This window comes from Chiroxiphia lanceolata, chromosome 3, assembly GCF_009829145.1.
Source record: "Chiroxiphia lanceolata isolate bChiLan1 chromosome 3, bChiLan1.pri, whole genome shotgun sequence".
NCBI classification, from domain to species: Eukaryota; Metazoa; Chordata; class Aves; order Passeriformes; family Pipridae; genus Chiroxiphia; species Chiroxiphia lanceolata.
The window spans coordinates 61,024,887-61,041,859 of record NC_045639.1 but is presented as its reverse complement, the minus strand read 5'-3'; the positions used below and the strand labels follow the sequence as shown (position 1 = coordinate 61,041,859).

General features: G+C 43.4%; 1 protein-coding gene across 5 annotated transcripts in view; it reads left to right on the top strand.

Annotated features, from left to right (window-relative positions):
* Positions 1–8,001: 8,001 nt before the first annotated feature.
* The window catches only part of L3MBTL3 (L3MBTL histone methyl-lysine binding protein 3), a 77,980-nt gene continuing 69,008 nt past the window's right edge, over positions 8,002–16,973 (top strand). Inside the window, exon 1 of one of the 5 annotated variants that reach the window (XM_032683502.1) lies at positions 8,002–8,078. In XM_032683502.1, the coding sequence (XP_032539393.1) occupies positions 8,002–8,078 (77 nt within the window). Of the gene's footprint in view, positions 8,169–9,387; positions 9,479–10,014; positions 10,187–16,973 lie in introns of those variants that run through there. The other 4 variants (XM_032683504.1, XM_032683503.1, XM_032683505.1 and 1 more) reach the window with 4 other exon arrangements.

Here is a 16,973-nt window from a genome sequence, read left to right as displayed (position 1 = left end):
GTCTTGACATATTAGCAATTACAGCAGGTGAAGCAGCATGTGCAGTAAGTTTATATAATGTTTCTTACCCGATTTAAATCTGCAGCTGCAGATTCCCTGATTTGTGCAGAACTGTGCTCACTAGAGACCTATTCTGATGGGTTGTAGGAACCTAAACAAAACTGTGCAGCACTGTGGCCTATTCCAGAAACAAACAAAAAAAAAATCTTAATTTTGCATAATATTTTTGTATGCAGCTTCTTCTTCTTCTTAGATCATGTCATCTTATATCAGTCTTCTGATATTAATGCAAATCTTTATACTCAGAACTGGATACCCAACTTCCCTACAGAATGGTGTTGCACCAGGAAGAAAAACTGTTCATGTTTTGGCTCACGTGATTGTAATCCAACATATTGCAGAGCTCCGTGGATGCCTAATATAGGCCAAATATAACATAGCTTTCTTTATAGAAGTCCATTTATATAGGTGCTTTCTGCCTTCAGTAAATTATACAAGAAATAGCATTTTATTATAATATGATCCTGTTGTTATAGATGTGGGTCAGTCTATTTTTATGTGTCCTTATATAACTCAATTATTTGTTCCAGCTGAAACTTGGCTTACATTCCATAAAGAAGAGCAACCTTGTAATTTACCGAAAGATTAAGTAGTTTAATATAAATAAATAAATATATAAAGAGAGTATATACTCTTCTTGCTCATTAAGATACATTTATATCTCTTTTTCATTGGACTGATGCTCAGAACTATCTCATCCAAAACACATGAAGTCAGAAATATTATGAATGGAAAGAGATCATCATCATGTAGCAGACAGTTTTTGGCAAAAATTTCTGAACTGAGAATTGCAATTCAGATATTCACATAGTCTGTAATGTAAGGTGCATATCTGAATTCACTGCATACTTAATAAAAGCAATAAACTTTTTGATGTACATGTTTGAATCCCACTCTGAGGAACATTCATCCACTGACTTTCTATGAAGCCTTAGCTCCAAACTCAGTACATAAGAGAGACACCATAAGTTAGCCCCTGAGAACAGCCCCTAGGTGAGGTTTGTGTACTAGCAGTACACTTACACATCATCATCACTGCCATTATTTCTGTGAATAAAGTGAAAAATATGCATGGTGTTTTCAGGATGATCGAATATTTATGAAATTACTAGTTATATCTACATTTACTCAGAGGACTGGTGAGAGAGGAAGACACTTTCTCTTTGGAGCCAGAGAAGTCCATTGTTGGTTTTTAGCCAATGATCTCAAAGTTCTTCTGTGCTTTCTTGGATACTTACAACTTTTAAATGTTCCCTGGGAACTTGCCAACACCCCTAAATGCAGTATTTGTGCACTGCAAATCTAAAAGTGCTTTAGTCTTAGATTAATTTTTCCAGTTTAAGTATTTGGAGGTTAGGTAGAAAAGGGTAGACGTGCTTCTCAGTACAATACTATAATAATATTAACGATTATACAGTTGATGTTTCTATACTACATCATCTTCTTTCTAAAATTTAAGCCACAGAGGATTTCGATTTGCAAAGAATTTCCTGGGGGGTAAGAAGTTAGGAGGGCTTGATGCAAAGCGTTATGTGAAGCTTATCTTGGAATATGTGAAAATGAACTAGTTTCAGCAAAAGTATCCTTTTTGAAGTTCTGTTCCTCTTGAAAGCTTAAGAGCATGCATCAGTTCTATTATCAGTGGATATTGAAATCAAATCATGTTGTGGGAAACTGTAAATGTAAACCAATACGAAGTGGTTCTTCCACAAATAGGCATTAGCCTGCATGGACTACTAACGTATAGAGTTCAGTACTCAGAGCAAAAAGAATATCCTGTCTGCTTTGTTGTGGTAGACAGGAGACTGAGTTCTCCATTGAAATGTGTTTGTCAAACCTTGAATTCTACAGCAAACAGGTACTCCCACCTCTTACTATTGTGTGTAATTATTTTACTAAGAATATTAATTCACACTCATCATTATTTTCTAGATAATAAATGAGATTTTGGCAGATTGATTTCCTAGCATGAGGGGTTAGCGCATAGTTTAAAAGTCCAGTACAAAAACTCCCCTTCACTTACTGAAGCCACAATTTACATTTACATGTACACTTACATTACATTTACTATTTACATATATGGATATATTGATAGCACAATGCCCACTATTCCAGCCCAGGAATTGTATGAGTTGACTCCGCAAAGCCTGATGACTCAGGATCATTGGCAATGACATATAAATTTCTCAGATTCTGAATAATCCATTCGTTGTCAGTCTCAGAAACAGGTCCCATTAATATTCTCTGTTGCTTGTCAAAGAGGGGAATGCTATTGCTGCATATCCACATGACACAACATCACTGAAAAAATGTTATAAAAGACTCATCTTGTTCTACAAGGGATGTTGGACCTAACAGCAAAAAGGAGATGCTTTGTCTGTTGCTTCAGTTGCAGTCATATTTGGTAGGCCTAGTGAATACCCGTTCTGCTGCAATCCTAACTCTGAATTCTCAGGTAAGGAAAACCTCTTCTCAACGTCCAAAAAAGCTTCATTCAATGTTTCCTGCAGCCTAGCTGATTTCTAGTTTCCTTCTACTGCCTTTAAGAGTTGGTATCAGGCTTTTGCATTAGCCAGTGTAAAAGGAAAGATCTCTTTGCTCAGTGTGAACCTGTGCATTATCCCACATACATCAAGCATGTATTGCCTATTATATGCGATCTGTCTTACATCATCAGTATCTTTTTTTTTTTTAAAAAGGGAGTTATTTACTTGGTGGAACACACTATTAGACAAAAAGGATTGAAAATAAAGAAAGAAGAGTCTGCATGCATACTTTGAGTCATCTGCTCTTACGTCTAATATAAGCAATATTTGGGATTCTTTCCTCTTCATCTACTGCTGTACCAATTTATATTTTACTAGGAATGTCCACATGTGGTTGTGAGTCACTAAGTCTGACACATGTTGCTCTAAAAATTCTTCTATTGCTCTCCAGGGAGAGCAAGTTAGAGCAAGTTCTCACCCTGCCATTGTGTCTTAAGGACCTTGGATGGGACTTCCTCCTCTTTTCCCTATGCTGTCAGGCTTTGCTGTACAAGCAGACCCACAGCATGAGTTATTTATTCACTTCTAGACATTTTTCAGCAGCAGTTATAGATCCAGAAATTCCACAAACAATTATCAAAATAACCCCTGATTTTGTTGCCTATTTCAACAGAATTGTTTTCCACCTAAGGAGTGCAGACTGCAACCGTTTCTCATTCAGTTCCTGTTCCCCAGAGTGATGTTTGTTCCTGTGCTGCCTCATCAACTTGCCTTCTTTGTGCTTATTAAAAATACAGCCTTAGCTCTCAGAGTGACTACTAGCTTTTGGATGACAAGTCTGGAGTATCCAGCCTGAACAAGCTGTCCTATGTAATGCTCTGCTGCAAGGCTGTTGTAATCTTAAGCACAGCTGGAGTCAAAGCCTTTTACTAAGGGAAATGATAATGGCCCTTATATGTAGAGTGTGCCATACACCTTAGAAAAGAGCATGCAGGAATACAGCTCTATATCAAAAAAAGCCCTGTGGTGGTTGCCGTCTTTTCCACTCATAATGAAGATATTGCTCATTACTATCCCTTTAAACTTCATCTAGTAAACTCCATTTTTAAAGACTGCAAATCTCCTGCTGTTTCCATCTTTGCCTGACACAGGCTCCCTCCCTTCTTCCCCCTTTCCTTCCTTGCTCCCTTACACTCTGTTTGCTTCTTTCCACACCACTTCTCCTCTGTGGTCTCTCTTTTACTACTCCCCTCACCTTTCCCCTCCCACAGGACCTTTATTCATTGACGTATCATCCATTCCAGATTGCACAGTCTCTGCTGTACCTTGGTACCTCTCCTCTCTTGCACGTGAAACGGTGGCCTGTTCTGCTTCCTTCAAGTGACTTAAGATTTACCAATGCTCCAAGCCCTTCCCTAATGTCCAACCCATATATCCAAGCTTCTAACTTCAGCCCTCTCCTGGCTCAAGAGTCCTCATCAATATTACTAATTTGCACTTGACCCACTCTTACAAATTACTTCTTCTGCTTTTACAATTCATTATGATGGTTCAATGCTTCCGAAACTTTTCATAGGCAATATTGCTTTGGATTAAGTTCTGCACTGACAATCCCATAACTGCCCTATTTGGCTTTGAATTTCTTCAGGATGAAGACCACCTCTGGACATCTTTGTAGTCTTGCAATTTTGATGAAATCTTTGAAACTCCTACTTTTACAATGCCTCAAAACACCTAATTTTGGAAAGAGAAGCTACCCAAAGCTGCACCTAGACTGTATCCAGGGACATATGGGGCTGAAGCCTGCGTGGAAAATGCTGCAGTTTCCTTCAAGTATTCAGGCTCGAGTTTCTCTCCCAGGAAAAAAAGACCATTGTGCACCCAAGTCTCACTCTGGTAGGGAATTGGGATGTGGCCAGGGCAGGCACACATATTTTCAAGCTAGGAAGTATTACTGGCATTCCAGTTTAGTGTAACATCTGAATCAACTTGGATAATTATTCTGGGATTAGTGGCAAAACCAGTCAATTCTATTGATAATAAGTGAGTCATTATTCCTTCACATCAGTGCAGACATCAAGTTCTCTGGAGGAGGAGACAGCACTGTTGAGGAGAACTGGAATCACCATGGTCTGCAATTTGCTTGCCTTTATTGCTAGATGAGCACATACACCATCTCTCGTCATCTCCAGTTTCTTAAAGCCTTCACACTTCCATTTTCTTGGCTTAGAGTTTTACATAATAACGTACACAATATTTTTCCTTGTGATTGCCCTCAAGCCCTCATTCCTGTCCTCCAGGTTGGGTAAGAATCACATGGTAGACAGATAACTGTCACTGGTGAGAAAGGCCACACAATCAGCTGCACATGTTCCTAGAAAAAGAGTGCTAAAATGTCCCATGCAGGCTATTTTTTATTAATAAAACCATCTTTAAGGTATCTTCATCTGTATTGCAGAACTCAAGACCCCCAAAATGTCAGGAATTTGGTAAAATGTAAATACTGATTCTCTTTTTCTCAGTTTATGTAGACACTTGCTGAGGAACCATTAGATCACACAATGGTATGAACCCAACTGAATGGATAACATATATTTCTTTGCTCTCACCCCCTTAAATGGTATTCAAGATTTGGAATTTGGAAGCCATGTATTTGGATGTTCACGTACATGCTCTTAGAAAAATAATCAGTATTTGGCTACAGCACAAACACCTATTCAGTGAGTTACAAGAATACTCAGAGAGAGGCCAAATTTAGATACTCCAAAATCTGTCATTAAACATACTGCCAAAATCATATTAAATGCCATACTTACATATAGAAAACAAGTGTTCAAAAATCTCTGCCTTTGGAATACAGATGGAAGTCTAGTATTAAATAAAATGGCAAGAGAACTACTGTTTAAAGAGCATATTTGAATAATGTTTAATCTATTTTTATTCAATAAATTTCTATTGACAAAATAATGGGTTTATTATACATCACAAGCTAACATATTATGATTAGGGCAAAGATCAAAGAAGAGACAGAGAACAACAGATGTACCTTTACTAATTTCACGGGTCCTTTTACTTTAACCAAAGAGTATCCATTTGAAACTACTGAAACAATAAAGCAGCTTGTGCTGGTTCAAATCCATGGTTTCAGTTATCAATATACACTTTTTCAATATACATCATTTTCCACCTGTGTCATCATTTTCTGTAAGGGGGTACACTCCTATGACTATGTTTCCTTTTAAGATTTTCAGAGGAAAGGGACAAAATTTTTCAAGCATAAATAAAATAACAGCAGATAACTCATCAGTTGTATTCTTAGAAATGTATTTTTGTAACAGGGTATGTTACACCCTCCCCCAAAACATCAATATCGTCTGGAGAATAATCAGTACAGGTTGAGCATCCTAAAGAGTTTTAAATACCAGCCAACTTAATGTTACAATAGAATCATCTAGTTATTTGGCAACTATCTGACTTAAAACATTTCCCAACATTGGGAAATTATTTTCAAAAAAGCACTGAAGTACTTCAGTTACAGTTTATTCTTTGTTTCTAACACATTTATTTCCTCAACTAAGAGTTCACTGGTGGAAAGTAGGAATTTTCTCATCCTTCACTATTTTTTGCATCTGTGTTTTAGAAGAGTTAAAGTGTATGTTATCACTAATTATTACAATTAGGTTAATACTGTTTTCTGTAATTAGTTTCTAATGAACATATGTTTATTGATGAAAACTGCAGCCTATATGCAATGCCATTTCAGCTGAAGGGGTGGGAGAATCTCATCATAGCTCCTCATAAAATAACTACAATGTATTTTGCTTAGGCACCGATCCTGCAAATACTTAGGCATGAGCCCCATTTTATTGCTGTGAAAAAAAAAATTTAAATAAATAGAAACTGTCAAGACAGTACGGTAAAAGCCTAGTTGTCCAAATTTTTTGAGCATGGTCATAGTTTAAGGCAGCAGAGTTGTCCAGCTGGATTCTTAAATATTTTAACACACATTCTGAAGTAAATACTCTACTGAACAGACGCTTAGACTAGGAAGTCCTGTCAGAGAATGGCCCATCTCTATCCTGTGTCCAGTGCAATGTTGTCCCCATCGTGGGGATCATTTGCTAATACAGTATATACCCATAATAGCAAAAAGGTTTTCTTTAGTCTTCTTATTTCTATTTACTTCTATTGATACTTAACTTATATTTATTCCTGGCTATCTATTAGTATTTATTATTATTTCTGTTCCAGTAATTTGGGCCAAAGTTGGCAGTGTAATTGTAGAAGGGAGCATACTTACAATGAAGACAAAGTTTGGTCATTGATCTCTACTGGGATTAACAAAAGATATATTGAGATTTTAGAGTTGTTTTAAGAGATATATGATAATGTGCCAAACTATTAAAAATTCAAAATTCACTTTGCAAGTTTTTGCCTCTAGGACAGAGTGATCTTAGGGAGATAGCATATAGTCTGAAAAAAATATTTAGGATTAGTACAATTGTGTTCTGTGTTGTTTTCTTCTTTGCCTCAAACTACATATATATACGTATGATTGCAGTTCTCCATCTTCCCTCTTCTCCAGTTAGGCCTCATATAGGTTTATCTTGCATAATGTTCTTTTGCTAACAGACCTCCTTGCAGGTGAAGGAAGTCCATCCAGGATAAACCCATGCAACAAAAAGGGCCTTCAGTTTTTACTGTTCTCTGAACCAGTGATAGAAAACTAACGCTGAGGATGGCATTTTTCTTTGAGAATAAAGGGCCCCGATGGAGAGGATTCAGGCAGGTGGCACATTTGAAACTAGTTTTATTTTGTAAGCTGGCTAGGTTGCAAATGAGACGAGGCTCATCACAAGGACGGTGTCCGTACTGAACGGATGCTGTACTTCGGGAGCGCAGAAGGAGCCTGGCTCCGCGCTGCCCGGCCTCAGACCTCCACCCCGGGTGTCCCCTCGTCGGCCGCACCGCAGGGCAACCCCTCTCCCGCAGGACCCGCACTTTCCTTACTGGAGCCCAGCTGTCCTGCCTCTCCCCACGTCTCTTCTGTGCAGAGGATGGGGCCAAGAGCCACAGACAGGCTCACCCCGGTCCCCTGGTGCCCACCACTCAACCTCAGCAGCACCTGGCGGGAACCCCGAGGGCCGCACCTCCCCCCTCCCCGAAAAGTGCAAGAAGGCATTATTTTTGAAAGCGCCCAAAATAGCGCGCGTCTGCTGCACAAGTCTCCTTATTATTCCTCCAGCGTCGGCAGTGAATCAGGGGGAGGATGCACCTCCGTCGGAGCCCTTGCCGGCGGCCGCGTTTTGGGTGAGGGCTATGCCTGCCGCCGGTCGCCGGGTGCCGGGTGCGGGCGGCCGGGGCGCAGCGGCAGCGCAGGCGAGGGAGGAAGAGGAGCCGCGGCGGCGGCGGCGGCGGCAGTTTCCCCTTTCCCCAGCCCTGGCTCCGCGGGCGCATGCTCACTGTGCCCGCAGCCCTGGACCATATTTGTCAGGACTACTCGAGAGACGGAGAAAGAGAGAATTTGGGGGGGTAAGGAGCGGCGGGTTCCGATCTGATCCGCAAGCCGTGTAGGGAGCCGCGATGGCAAAGGCTGGTGACGGGTTTTAATTTTCCCCTTAGGTGAGGATGAAAGTTAGCGAGAGCGCGAGAGATAAAGGGAGAGACGCACCTCCTCTCCCTCCCTTACGAAACGTATCTGGGGAAGGGGAGGGGGGCTTCTCCCCCACCACCTCGAGCAGAAAGGATGGAAGTTAATGCCGGGGAAAGTGGGCAAGTGACTCGCAAGTGGCTGGGGAGCGGCCAAGGCACCGGGGATCTCACTAAATCATAAGTGTACGAGTGTGAAAGAGGAACAAAAGAAAGAGAGAGGTGCCTGGTATTTCTTTTTCTCTTCCCAAACACATGAAGGGAGTACATGTATATATATATATATGCGCTAAATATTTATATACATACACAGGCACGCACGCAAGTATGTGTATGTACATATATATATATATATATACGGGGGAGGGAGCTGTGGAAATGTGTTTGGGGGGGCCTTTTTTTTTTGGGGGGGGGGAGTGGGTTCCGAAGGGAGGGGGAAGGGAAGGGGAGAGACATTTTGCAGACTTGCCCCACCAATGAGCTTGTCAGTTGGCTCCATTTAATGACACTTACGGGGCACCGCCGCGCTGTTGGGAACAATGTGATGCGGGTGCCGCGGCCGGGCGGCGGGGGGGAGCGGCAGGGGGGGCACGGGTGTGCGTGTGCGTGTGAGCGCCGGGCGGGGAGGTAGCGGAGCGGAGGGAGGGGGCTCGCTGCCACCGGAGCCCCCCCTCCCCAACCCCGGCTCTTTGTTCGCACAGGCTGAAGGACGGGGAGAAGTGGGAGCTGCAAGGGGGCAATGCGCAGCGGAGTGGGGTGCGAAAAAGCCCCGGGTTTTTTGGTCGGAAGCGGCGAGAGGTGGCGGCTGCCGGGATATACCGGTTGAATGTGCCGTGGCTGCCCGTGTGCGAAGGCCTCTCCAGCGCGCAGCGGAGAGTTTGTATTTTCCTTCGCTCTTGCACTTTGTGTGATTGTGTGCGAGAGATATTTAAAATATAATCATCTCCCAATTTCCGCCATTTTGGGGAAAGTTTGCACACACATACACATACCAAAAAAAAAAAAAAAGCGCAAGCTTCTAGCAATTTTTTTTTTTTTTAAGAGACGAAAAAAAAAAAGTCTTTTGCTCGAGTGCTCAGTTCCTGCCTCTGTGCGGTGCGTGCGCCGCGCTCGCTGCGGCAGACATGTGAGGCGGCGGGGGAACGGCCCCTGCCCGCTCCGGGCTGCGTGCGGCGGCGGGGGCCGGCGCCTGTCACCGCCGCCGGCTCCGCGGGCTGGCCTCGAGGGGTACCGGGGGCTGGCCCCGGGCTGCCAGCCGTGTGTGCGAGCGCACATACACGTGAGTGCGTATTTTGCCGACGACGGGGGCGGGGAGGGGGGGCAGGGGCAGGGAATAGGACGCGGCTTTTCTGTTAAGTTGCGCGCTCTCGCCTGAAGTGCGGCCGGGGTGGGGGAGCGGCCCCCCGCGCACACGCCCGTCTCTCGTTCCCCGTCTCCGCTGCCGGTGCATATAACAACAGGATATAGGCACACTTGTTCTCATTAACGTGTGTGGGGCGGTGTTTTTTCGGGGGGTGGGGGGGGAAGGAAAGCGATTTTTTTTTTCGGGGGGAGGGGGCAGCGGCGGCCGACGGGAAGGCGCTCCCGCGGAGCAGCCGCCCGTCCCCGGCCGGAGCTGGGGAGACGCCGCCGGGGCTGCAGAGCCTGGGGCGGGGGGCGCCGCGTCGGGGCCGCAGCGGCGCCCGCTCCCCACCCCCATGTTTTTTCCCCCTCTCCGTCGGAGCGGGCGCACGCGAGAGCGTGAGAGAAAAAGTTGCAGCGCGGGGCCGGGCGCTGGCGGCTGCGGGGCCGGGCGGGGGCGAGCCCTCCGGGGAGGTGGCGTGTGCCGGCCCCTCCCGCGGGAAGGGGAGACTTCTCCGCCGAAGGATGCCTGGAGATCGGCTGCGAGCGGCCAGGGAGCGAGCCCCCAGCAGTCCCCTAGAAAAAAAAAGAGCTCGCCCCCCTCTTTCTCCTTCTCCTCCGCGCGGGGGGAGGGGAGGAGGGAGGAGAAGGTAACATTTTTTAATTTTTTTTTTTTCTTTCCACTCGGAGGCAACCTCCTTTTCCCGGATCCCAGTCGGTGGAGGGGGGGGGGGGGTGTGTGGGAAGAAAAAAAAAGCGAAAGACCCGGTAAACAAGCAGAGTCCCTCTCTCGTTGTGCAACTTCCTCAGGAACACTTAAGACCCAGTTCCTCTCCCACCCCCCCCCGCACCGCGCTCGCCCCCACCGCCGCCCCCACGCCGGGGCAGGGGGGCACTCTTCCCCCGCTCCATTTAATTGCCCGGGGCGGGGGCGAAGGAAAAAAGGCAAATTCTGGAGGGAAACGGAGCGACTCGAGAACCGCTCTCCCCGAGCGCTGCTCCCGAGGAGCCGGGCGGGCGGGCGCTTTTGTCTCGGCGGTTCTGCCCGAGCCTGGAGAAGACGCGGACCTGAGCCCGGGTTTTCTCCAGAAAGTTTCAAGTGCAGCAAAAACACGCCGCAAAACTGGCCAAGGAGGGACCTCTGCTGGTAGGCCGCGGGCTGCCGGCGCCGGGGAGCGGCGGCCGCGCCCGCCGGGCCTCGCCGCAGCGTTCTGGCTGCCGCGCCGCTCCGCCGGGAGAGCGGGCGGGCCGGGCGGCTCCGGGGCGGCCGCTAACGGAGCCCGCCGATCCCGCCGCTCCTGCCGCTCCTGCCGCCCGCGGGCACGGCCTGCGTGGGGAGCGGCGGGGGGCGCGCCCCGCGGCGGTGCCACTTGTGCCACTCGAGTGCGCGGTTTGAGCCGTCAGGGTTTTTAGGTTTGAGTAACGCTTCTTGGAAAGGAAGCCCCCGGGGGTGTGAGGGTCGTGGCCTCTTCTAGGTCTTTTAATTACCTGTGCTTAGCAGCGTGGTGTGTAAGCTTCACAGCGAAAGGCAGCATGAGTTAACGTTGTCAGTTTTGTTCTGTTTTCTTTCTCATTTCCTCCGTGTAGCTGAGTGGCATTGGACTGATCGTTTTTGCTGTTTCTACTGATGAATGGATGCTAAGTCGTCGGTGCTAAAAAATCAGGTGGTGGTGAGCATAAAGCTCATGATACAAAAAGTTCAGCATATGCAATTTTAGGAAGTAGTCTATGTTCAGGATTGTAATATAGTTTTCTTAATGCAAATTTTAAAGCTGTTCAGGAAACTGGTGCTTTTTACCAAGGAAGTTATCATGGTCCCAGAAGTTTATATGAATATCTGTAAGAGAGAAACTCCCTGAAAGTAGTGGCTGAAGGCACTACTTCCCACTTTAATCCGGGCCGTGCCAGGTGTACGTTTTTTCTTGGTGTTATTTCAGCAGCTTTGGCTGTGGTCGAGTTGGTCCTTTTGTGAATGGTGCTCTAGTAAAGGTGGCTGAAGCAATGGTCTTGGATGGTTGTCAGCTGGGCAATTGCAGTGAACTTGGGTTTTGTTTGCTATTGTGGTGTATGTTTCACTCTCAGATTAATGAATTTAGCTAGAGTGTTGCTTTTAAGTTTCAATAACTTTAGAAAATGATTGCGATGACTCTTTTTCTTCTGACTTGTTGAGTTTTATTTGGCGTCACCTATTCTGTGAAGAGAGATGGTTGATTTTTTTATGGGCTGTTCAATTTACTGTCTGTGTTTTTTAATACTGCTGGTAAGTGTGATGGTAGATTGTGAGTGATGGTGTGAGGAGTCAGTGATGAGCTGGCATGAGGCTTACTGAAGAAAGTGATAGCATGTGTGTAGTCATAGCTTGTTAGTGCTCCAGTAGTAGGACTGCTCATTACAATGGGAGATACCAGCTCTTTATGAATTGGAGAGAAGGGAAAGTCTATAAATGCAGAATTGTATTTAGGAGCTAGAGAAGGTGAATTAATTGTTTAAGAACAGCAGAGCTCATGGAAGCTGGTAAGAACTGTCAGATGAGGAAGAGGAGGGTATGACTCAGACAAAAAGGACATTCAGTGTGTATTGAATTAACTTGGGGTAGAAATTAACAATTTGAAATAGGTCAGATGATACTTGGTGTGAAGATTCCGTGCATCACAGTTCTTCTCAAGAAGGTGTTTCCACAGGGGAAGGAAGTAGGCACAAATAAAGGCAGAAGTGTTTGGTAACTTTCTGTGCCTAGTTCAGGCAATTAAGAGAATTTAAGACATAACATTTCAGAGTTGTTGTATGCAACTCTTAATCTACTCAGATAATAAATCTCGACTCAGGCCTGCACAGACAGTAGCAGAAATAAAGGAGTAATGGTTGCAGAGGAAATACTTATTTGGTGTGAGGTACAGGCTGTTAATAAACAAGAAAAGGTCATGACTGGTAAGTTTCATTAGATGATGGGATAGCTTTCCTGTTGGGTAACTATTGCTGTTATAGTGTTTTGTGGATATTTGCAAATGAAGTAGTAGAGGAAGGCTGTAACTATTACCTGGTCTCTAGCAGTGGTACAGCAGTACCCATGTTAGCTTGCTGACAGAGACTAGACTTGAGTGCAAGACAGCAACAACCTCCCTTAGCACTAGTGTAGATTCAGGTTTCACAGCATTTTGTAATGCATTTGTGGCCAGATTCTTTCTTTGAGGGGAAAAAGGTTTAAAACCAAAGTATTGGGAACCAGGAGCAAGCACGTGCAGTACCCCTGGAGAATCTAACAGTCAGAAATGTAGCAACAGATAAAGTAAGAGGAAATAATGCTACGGAGACATCAATAGGAACTCTGGTCCATTTTCTGTTCCAAGTGTTAAAAATGGCAAAGAATTTTAAGCTGAGGTCCCTTTGTGAATTCTTAAAAAAGCTATGTATCTTATCTTTAAAATAGCTTACTTGTAATAAACTTCATGAACAACAGGCAAAATAGTGAAATTTACTCAAACAGCTTTTCAATGTGCAGAATACAAACATGGCAGGACTAGTAAAGTAGTTCCTAAGCAATGAAAAATGAGATTTTGAGGAAAATGTGGAATCTGCAAATACTTCTTTTAATGAAGCATTAAAATAATTACACCTTTAAACAGATACAAGAAAAAGCACATATTAAAATGCGGTGGGTAGCATCAAAGAATTTTACCATTTCCTGCACTGTTCCTGTTGTGGTTGTTTTTCTTTAAGTGAAGAATTTGGTGCAAAAATATGAGGAGTGAGAAAGAGGCAAGCATGGAGCGTGCCGAGCTCAAAGAGGGGATTGCGAAGCGAAAAGCAGGGCTCGCCCCCGGTGGGTTTACAGTCAATTGGCTTTGCTTTTGCTGTCATTATGAAGCAAGCTTACTACTGTCGGCAAATAGAGGGAGCTTACACTGCAAGGGGTAATTCTGCTTCATGTGGCTTCGGCAGTGTAACAAGTCTGTGCTGGTAGTATTCACATTCTTACATGTTAAATAAAGCTAAGCTGAGTATCCACTTGTCCCCGGTTGTCTAGAAGTTGATGTATTTGCAGCTCTGGTACACTGAGTTGTTCCCTGCAGATCCGTTTTATTTTCCTAATTTACCGGGTAGGGAAAATGTGTCCTTTTAGCTCATGGGTGCTACACCAGGCAGCCTTGAAGATTTCCAGAATAACTGAATACAATATTAGGACAAAAACCCTCACCTGTTGCCTTGGTTTCTGAACACTCATCAGTGCTGGTGTCACCCAACCCTGTGGGGAAGAGGACCCATGGCTCAACTCCATAAGGACATCACCTCCCTTGGGACCTCTTTTTCCCTTGGACCTCACTCTTGGTGTCATTTGCTGAGACCTCCCCTGGCTCTACATGCCCAGTTTTGCTTCTCACAGGAGCTGTCAGCTGGGGAGACGATCAGTATGGGGCAAACCTGCTAGGTTCTCCTGTCGTGGTAGCTACAGAAATCCTTGATGGTAGAAATAAAAATACACAGGGATGCATAAAAAGAAAAGGCAAATCATTGCAGACAGGTTATGCCAATCTGGCATAACCAGATGACTGGTGGCTTTACTGCTGAAATCTCTCTCTGCTGCCCAGTGACTGGTATTGAGTTGACCCTGCTGGTTAGAAATTGTATGGACATATCACAGTTGGCGTCTTAGATTTTAAAAGTTTGGACAGGTGTCAGGTGGTTTTTTCTAAAGCACTGACTGGAAGAAAGAGTCCTATTAGTGCTTGCTGATGTATTCAGAACATAACCCTATAATTATTTCAAAAACTATTTGTAAGTTTAATTGGCATATTCTATCCTGTTTCTTTGCTTTATATCTTTAGAGAGTCTTTCACCTGATGAAACTATCTCATTTTTAGTGCTGTTACTCTCAATAAGTATTTTTTCTGTGAGGTACTCATTTATTGTTGAACTACTTGGTAAAAATGAAGGTTTTTCAGAAGATGTGTCTAATTTTATATGCTTGTTATTTAAATGAATTTATTACATAAGTCTAAAACAACATGTTGAAATCCTACCATGCAGCACACTTCTCTTGTGGCTGTGAAGACTTACATACAGTTATATGTATAATAATGGATTTTGGAGGTGCTTTTGGATAACGACTGTTCCAAGTTCTTCCTATTATGTCCTTTCCATCACATCAGATGGCAGTGACATGCATAGGGACAGTATTGTAGTTACTTTGCCCCATATTCATCTAGCATTTTTACTACTTTTTTGGCAGCGCAGCAACAGAAATGATAGCAAATGAAGTCATTATGGAAGGAGTTATACTAGTTCAAAGAACTGCATCAGAGCTTTAAAAACAAAAATTAAAATGAGTAGATAAGACATTCTTTAGTCTTCTTTGTACTGAGATTTAGATGTGTATATTGCAATGATTTCATTCTTTTTTAATACCTCATAGCCATAACAATTTTATTGGTCTGTATCTCCTTCCTCATTATCATTAGTAGAGGGATATAGCTGTATCTTTTATCTGTTTAAACTCAGGAAACCTGGAAACAGATATTTTGTTAAAAGTAATTCCTTTTGGTAAGTTAATTTCTGTCTGCATTGCCCTGTGACCTTTTCATCCCCACCAAGAACACTTCTGAAGGCTGCAGAATGTGAAAAATACAGATTATGCCTTTGACTTCGAGTAAATTTTAAAAGGAAAGCAATAATGAATACCTTATAAAAAATTATATAATTATTGCTGTTTGTTACCCAAGGAAAGTTTCTTACGTGTAATTAAGTTAGAATTTGTATTTTTTTTGAGACAAATATGCCCTGAACATTTCTGTTACCAATTTTTTATTTACTTTCATGGTTTACACCCTGCTTAAGTAGGCTAGACTCTTGAGTTTTCCCCCCCCCATGTAATTTTCATGTCAATAACAAGAGTGGCACAGTCAGAGATGTCAGCATCTGATGGAACAGCTGTCCTGTCTTGTGCCCCTTGCTGCATGGTACAGCAGCTGCTGCGAGGAAACATTTCCGCACAGGTTCCCGAGTCCTCTGTCATGCCTTCTGCTGAACTCATTGCAACATGTTTTCTGTAGTAAGTAAACACAGGAGGGTTGAGTGAAGTGTCCTCTAAATAGGACAATAATTTAAGATTACTTCAGTTAATACAGAACACAACTTTGTGTTTGCTTATCCAGGCTAATCTTGGGAAGCTTGTTATACCAACATTCTTAAACCAGCATGTTTCATGTCTTTAAAACTTCACGGGTGTCTGGAGAAATCCAATTTTTCAGCTACTCCTTAGCGACTTGGGTCTTGCGTTCTCGAGGGAAGGCCTGCACCTCTACCATCTTCCTGCAGTTCAGTTTGGTGGAAGCCTGCTTGAGTTGGTCTGATGCAGTGCTTGATAGGCTGGAGCTCTGCAGTGTACTGTGCTCTCAGATCAAGCAGAGATCCCAAGTTTTATTGCAGGAAGTGCCCTGAGGTAGGGTGGTAGATTTTGTATGGAAGTGATTTTAAAAGATGAGATCTATGGCTTTGGGGAATTTATCGGTTTGCACTGAGTTTGTTTAGGTTTATTGAAGTTTTTTAAAATTTTGTGCATTGATGGTATGGTTTTCTCATAGAGAATTACTGAAAGGTGGAGAAGACACATTGAATCATGTGGTTCTTCCTACTTAAAGCTTGTCATATGAAATACATGAAGTTTTCTCAAAGAGCCTTTTGTGAACCCTGCCTGTCATATGAAATGAAGAGGAATGCAGAAGCTTTCACTCTTAGCAGTGGATACTGACTGAGGTCCAGCTCCTCTTGTTGATATTGTGTAGTTACTGTAGTGTAACAAAAGTACCCATGGAGTAAGGTGTTGCTTGGGATTTTGAAGAATTCTGCTAGAAATGAGGAGGAAACCAAGGAGAAATACAAGGGAGTTCACACTGTATACCCAAAACCAGAGTAGTATCTGTCTGTAGTGGTGGTGTTACAGTGATTGGTACAAATTTTCTGATAAATACAATGTAAATTCAAATATTTTTCATGTAACAAAGTTAACTAAGCATTTTTCTGTTCTAACTTTCAGTAAAAAACTTCTAGACTAACTGGGTTTACTTCTGCTTGGTTTGCATCTTTTTCTGTTATCTGTGAGTGATCAAATACCATTTTTTCTTTTTCTTTTTTTTTGGGGGGGGTTGTGAAAATTCAGGATATTCAGAGCGTATTAATAGATATTTGTAGATTTGAGCAGTGGGACCTACGTTAGAAATTAGATTTTAGAAAACAAGGTTAAGCACTGAGGAAGCTCATTATCTGTTTGAAAGTTCAGAAAGTTTAAATTTCAAAAAGTTTGGAAAGTGTAAATTTCAAAAGGGACAAGCTTTGGCTAATAGTTCACAAACCAGTGACAGAGCTAATTTTGCCACAAATTATTTCATCTGTTAGGCGTAGTGCAGAAGTTCTTCAGAAACAACATTAATGAGTCAGATTCTA